The following is a 6,000-nucleotide window of genomic DNA, read 5'->3' on the forward strand; positions in this document are numbered from 1 at the left end:
TGAAAAAGAAAAGGGTATAGAGCAAGGATGCTGGGCCTTTAGGCTCCAGATCTAGGAGACATCACAATTAAACGACACAGTACATTCACAGTATGAAAAAGAAAAGGGTATAGAGCAAGGATGCTGGGCCTTTAGGCTCCAGATCTAGGAGACATCACAATTAAACGACACAGTACATTCACAGTATGAAAAAGAAAAGGGTATAGAGCAAGGATGCTGGGCCTTTAGGCTCCAGATCTAGGAGACATCACAATTAAACGACACAGTACATTCACAGTATGAAAAAGAAAAGGGTATAGAGCAAGGATGCTGGGCCTTTAGGCTCCAGATCTAGGAGACATCACAATTAAACGACACAGTACATTCACAGTATGAAAAAGAAAAGGGTATAGAGCAAGGATGCTGGGCCTTTAGGCTCCAGATCTAGGAGACATCACAATTAAACGACACAGTACATTCACAGTATGAAAAAGAAAAGGGTATAGAGCAAGGATGCTGGGCCTTTAGGCTCCAGATCTAGGAGACATCACAATTAAACGACACAGTACATTCACAGTATGAAAAAGAAAAGGGTATAGAGCAAGGATGCTGGGCCTTTAGGCTCCAGATCTAGGAGACATCACAATTAAACGACACAGTACATTCACAGTATGAAAAAGAAAAGGGTATAGAGCAAGGATGCTGGGCCTTTAGGCTCCAGATCTAGGAGACATCACAATTAAACGACACAGTACATTCACAGTATGAAAAAGAAAAGGGTATAGAGCAAGGATGCTGGGCCTTTAGGCTCCAGATCTAGGAGACATCACAATTAAACGACACAGTACATTCACAGTATGAAAAAGAAAAGGGTATAGAGCAAGGATGCTGGGCCTTTAGGCTCCAGATCTAGGAGACATCACAATTAAACGACACAGTACATTCACAGTATGAAAAAGAAAAGGGTATAGAGCAAGGATGCTGGGCCTTTAGGCTCCAGATCTAGGAGACATCACAATTAAACGACACAGTACATTCACAGTATGAAAAAGAAAAGGGTATAGAGCAAGGATGCTGGGCCTTTAGGCTCCAGATCTAGGAGACATCACAATTAAACGACACAGTACATTCACAGTATGAAAAAGAAAAGGGTATAGAGCAAGGATGCTGGGCCTTTAGGCTCCAGATCTAGGAGACATCACAATTAAACGACACAGTACATTCACAGTATGAAAAAGAAAAGGGTATAGAGCAAGGATGCTGGGCCTTTAGGCTCCAGATCTAGGAGACATCACAATTAAACGACACAGTACATTCACAGTATGAAAAAGAAAAGGGTATAGAGCAAGGATGCTGGGCCTTTAGGCTCCAGATCTAGGAGACATCACAATTAAACGACACAGTACATTCACAGTATGAAAAAGAAAAGGGTATAGAGCAAGGATGCTGGGCCTTTAGGCTCCAGATCTAGGAGACATCACAATTAAACGACACAGTACATTCACAGTATGAAAAAGAAAAGGGTATAGAGCAAGGATGCTGGGCCTTTAGGCTCCAGATCTAGGAGACATCACAATTAAACGACACAGTACATTCACAGTATGAAAAAGAAAAGGGTATAGAGCAAGGATGCTGGGCCTTTAGGCTCCAGATCTAGGTGACATCACATTAACATGACACACAGAGTACGTTCTAAATGAACTTACTAACAATTATGTGCCTGAATGGATGTAAATTCATTGGATTGTTTAGGTAGGCCACCACACAACGTAATTGTAGGAGATTTTACAACAATTGGACAGTCGGATTGTAATTTGTGGCCAATGTTAAAAAATTACAAGGAAAGACCTCCAGAATAAATGTGAAATTTGGACTTCTAGACGATGGTGCTTCGGGCAGGCATGCACAGTTACAGGTTTCTGTAAAAATGGCTACTAGATTGTAGCAATATTGTTACATTGTATTTATCAATGAGGGCTGTTTGTGCTTCTAAGGCATAAGAACAGGACCCAGCTGTGATATTTATAGCCAGGATAAGCTAGTAGAGTGGGTGCGAAATCAGAAGAAGCCCTGGGCAAGTACACCAAAGGTCTTTACATGAGTTGTTGTGGTTTTTTGGGGGGTTTTTTTTAGGGGCGTACCTCCTCAAACTTAAAATTACAAGTTGTTACCACTGGTTTGCCTTCCTATTTTCTTTCTTGCATATATTCTGTAACACAAGCTACCAATTCCTATCAAGGTAGTATACACATAAGGTGATTTAACTGACGGGTCTACAGAGGTGATGTTTTTGTTTCAATAAACTGAAACAAGGAACCTAAGGATAAAAAAGTTGCAGATCAATGCATCGCTGTAGATGTACTATTTTATCATTTTCAAAGCTTAGCTGAACAAACTGCAGATTGAAACTAATTTGTTACTATGGGCAATTGCCCCAGGTTCTGTCTACTCCAGTGTATTTATAGCGTTAACCAACATTGGTTAGATTACATTATGCTGAAAGCATTCAAATGTTTAACAATTACTCTATCACTTGAAATAAATGTTTAACACACATCTCTTTGTGAATGTATTTTGTATATCTACCTATAAATCTTGACATTGACTCTATAGTTCTGCTCCATTATATTGATGATATAGCGACTAATTGACTGACTAATATGATTTAATAAGAATCCTATTTTCTGAATCTTGTTAAGGCACCATTCTCCTCCAGAAAAGGAAGCCTTACATAATTATATAGCAGCTAAACCCACGACAGAAGAGCGCAGTACTCAGGAGAGTCCCATTCTAAAAGCCTTGAGAGACTTTGAAGAAGAAAAAGGGTTGAAAGGCTGGAAAAAGGAAAGTTCATTTCATAGTAAGTTGGCATATCATCCACATTAATCACGCGAACACATTCTTTGTGTGCTGCTCCAACACTTCCAGTCATTTAGCAGTGTATAAACAATGGATTGTGTTTTTACTGGAAGACAATAGAGCATTTATAAATCTTTCACACGCTGAAATTGGACAATGCTGCCCTTTACATAATTCTCTGAAGCATTTGTGTTGTTTCCTAAGTGTGTAATAATTAAGAAGACTGTCTAGAAACCGATAAAGAGAATGGTTTTGGTGAGGAGCAAAAAAAGCCCCCCAACCAGGCTAAGCATTAGCCCAAAAAGTTAGTCACTTACACAGTTTGAAATGGTTATAGAACAAAAAGATGCCTCAAGGGCAGTGTTTCTCGACCTTTTTTCAGTCATGACACCTTTTAAAGGTATGCAAAATCTCAAAGCACCCCTAAATGTAAAATGTAAAAAAAGATGTGTGGTTCCGCCCTCCACTAATCAATATCAAATCCTTAGATAGGGGTCTGGTATGGATTTTAATTGGGGATCCAAGGCAACATAAAAAAACTGTGAATCACTGCTTGATGGAAACAACAACTTTCTATGTGAAATAAATACTTTAGATAATTGTTGGTTGCATAGGGTACGGTATGTATCAGTGGCCTCCTGAGGAGTATTAGAGGGAGGTGTGAAGTCCAGCGCAACTATTGTTTTTATTTCCGTGTAGATTTTATAAATGCAACATTTTTAAGTAATATACAATGGAGCGAATTTATCAAAACTGGAGCAGTAAAAATCTGGAGCAGCTGTGCATGGCAACCAATCAGCATCCACTTTTCATTTTCAAACCTCAACTGAACAAACTGAAGAGAGAAGCTGATTGGTTGCCATGGGTAACTGCTCCAGATTCTTCTGCTCCAGTTTTGATAAATTCCCCCCTGTATGTCTTATAGTTTGGCGCCTTTAAAGCCCCAATGTCCATATTTAGAGAGTACTTTTAAAAAAAGAGAAGACAATGTAAAATCTACCCCTTTACATCAGAGTCCCCCCTCTCACATACGAAATCCCCTTACATTAGAATAATTTTCCTGAAGTGGTGCTTCAAGGAGAGTAATTGGCCGAGTCAATTCTAATCTTGGGACTACAGAATGATTAGTGTGTATGTTGTACAAATGGTTTGAGTAGTTTAGCAAGAAAAAAAAACTGGGCAGGGCTGACAGCACTCAAAAATGCTGTGCTCCCAGCTTACATGTAAGTGTATTTATAGGCATAAATGTTTAGTTTTGCATAGAGTTTTTTGCTGTCCCATTATAGAGATTTCAATCCACTTTCTGTCCAATAGATGCAACAGGAAGTGAGAGGAAATCTCTACAAAGTGAAGGGGAATTCCACTCAAAGCCAGTTATCACTTGAACAGATGTCCACAAGATTTACCCGCACCTCTTTTTCTGGTGACAATTTTGGATAAACTTACCCAGTGAGGACACAATAAAACCCTGACAGGGGTTCTGATACTTACCAAAGCTATTGAAAACTTAAAAAAAAAAAGTTTTGACTGACATGTATCTACTGATTTCAGGTTCAGCCCTGCAGGTTTCTTTGTGGTAGGTAAAAGTACATTATAGCCAAAACAGAGCATTAAAGAAGAAGCCAGGGCAGAATAAAAATTAACCCTTCCAGTGGAGCTACCCCGCACTGCAAGGATTAAGTGCTTATTTTCATCTAGGGTTGAAAATAAAAAAAATATACTCACCTGAACCTTGCAGATGGCTGGCTGTTAGATCGTGTACTCCAGCCTGTGTCCGTCGCCGCCCCAGTAATGGAATGTCCCTCAACGTCCTCACATCCTATAAACTGTATAGGAGGTGATGACTCATAGGACCTTAGACCGCTGGAGTGGAGGGGAAGCGAGGCTGAAGGGACCTGTTTAACAGACAGCCGGCTGCTAGGTTCAGGTGAGTATAAGTTTGTTATTTTCGACCCTAGACAAGCACTTAACCCTTGCACTGCAAGGGTTAAGAATATTTATGGCCAGGGTTCTTCTTTAAGGCTAGACTTGCATACAATGGAGCATAGCCTACCCACCTTGCACGTCTGTATTTCAACCAGGCATTGCAGTAGCGGAGATAACCCACTCCTATTGTCAGTAATCTAGTGATACTGGAACACACCTGCTTGTGATGCTGAAGCACTTTTCTTGCTGCTCACATACACAAAGGCTGAAGTAAAAAAAAGCCAGTACCAAGATTCTTCTGACAGCCGCCAACCTGGTTAAAACCTGCCTTGAAAGTGTGAATGTGATTGTTCATTCAGGAAAGAGAAGAATTTACACAGTACAATACCTAGTAAGTAGCATTCCTACTGGATCCGTGAGGGGGACTGCGGTTACAGACCCGTGAGTGTGCTGCGGTTACAGAGGATTTCAAAGAAATCAGATTAAAGTAAATCTTTTATTTTAGGTCAGCAGGAGTGTGCTGGAATGTTTTAGTAGATTTCTGATTGGTTTCACTGAATACGTAGAATTGCCCTTTAAAGCCATAATTGTCAGTAGGTGTACAGCTGTCTGTGTGTTTGCTTCACTATATCAAATCTTTTAGGACCGTCCAGTAAACCGCAAACTGTGGGATTCAATGACTGCTGTACTCCACGCGATTCTCCAGATAAAAATAGAGATCGGCAAAAACACCTTAATTCCCCAGCTGGCCCGCGATCCTCTTCACTCCCACCTTCAATCAGGAAGACATCCACTGTTACTACCCCAAGTAAGGGTCTTTACTTTAAATCAATAGAAAACAGGATGTTATATGAGATCTTTCCTCTAGTATAAATGGATACAAAATGTGATGTGTTTTAATGAGTTCACAGACAAGAATTTTACAATTGCAAATGTTTTTGTTGCAAGAAGAATAGTGGCAGCATTTGGTAAACACAGGCAAACTGCACCAGCAAAGTATTCTAAGGTTTTGTCATGAATAGACAGACATTTTAAAGGATAATACCAGAGGGGTAGGCACTCTAATTACAAAATTGAATCAACACCTGTGTGTATGTCTTGGTCCTAAAAGGGTGCGTGCGATTGTGCTACACATGTCAGGGATCGCTGCCTGGGCCGGAGTGAGAGCAATAATTATCGGGCCAATATTCATGGCTAACTCTAAACTGATAACCAGGCTTTTATAATATCTATATA

The 6,000-nt window shown here is 40.1% G+C and overlaps 1 protein-coding gene across 1 annotated transcript in view; it reads left to right on the plus strand.

The window, feature by feature from the left end:
- Window positions 1–6,000, plus strand: part of MPHOSPH9 (M-phase phosphoprotein 9) — a 53,829-nt gene that overhangs the window by 38,697 nt on the left and 9,132 nt on the right. Inside the window, exons 18-19 of the mRNA XM_018556834.1 lie at window positions 2,679–2,831; window positions 5,391–5,572. Of these exons, the coding sequence (XP_018412336.1) occupies window positions 2,679–2,831; window positions 5,391–5,572 (335 nt within the window). The remainder of the gene's footprint in view (window positions 1–2,678; window positions 2,832–5,390; window positions 5,573–6,000) is intronic.

The sequence above is a fragment of the Nanorana parkeri genome, unplaced genomic scaffold (assembly GCF_000935625.1).
Source record: "Nanorana parkeri isolate BGI_ZX_2015 unplaced genomic scaffold, ASM93562v1 scaffold13, whole genome shotgun sequence".
NCBI lineage: Eukaryota > Metazoa > Chordata > Amphibia > Anura > Dicroglossidae > Nanorana > Nanorana parkeri.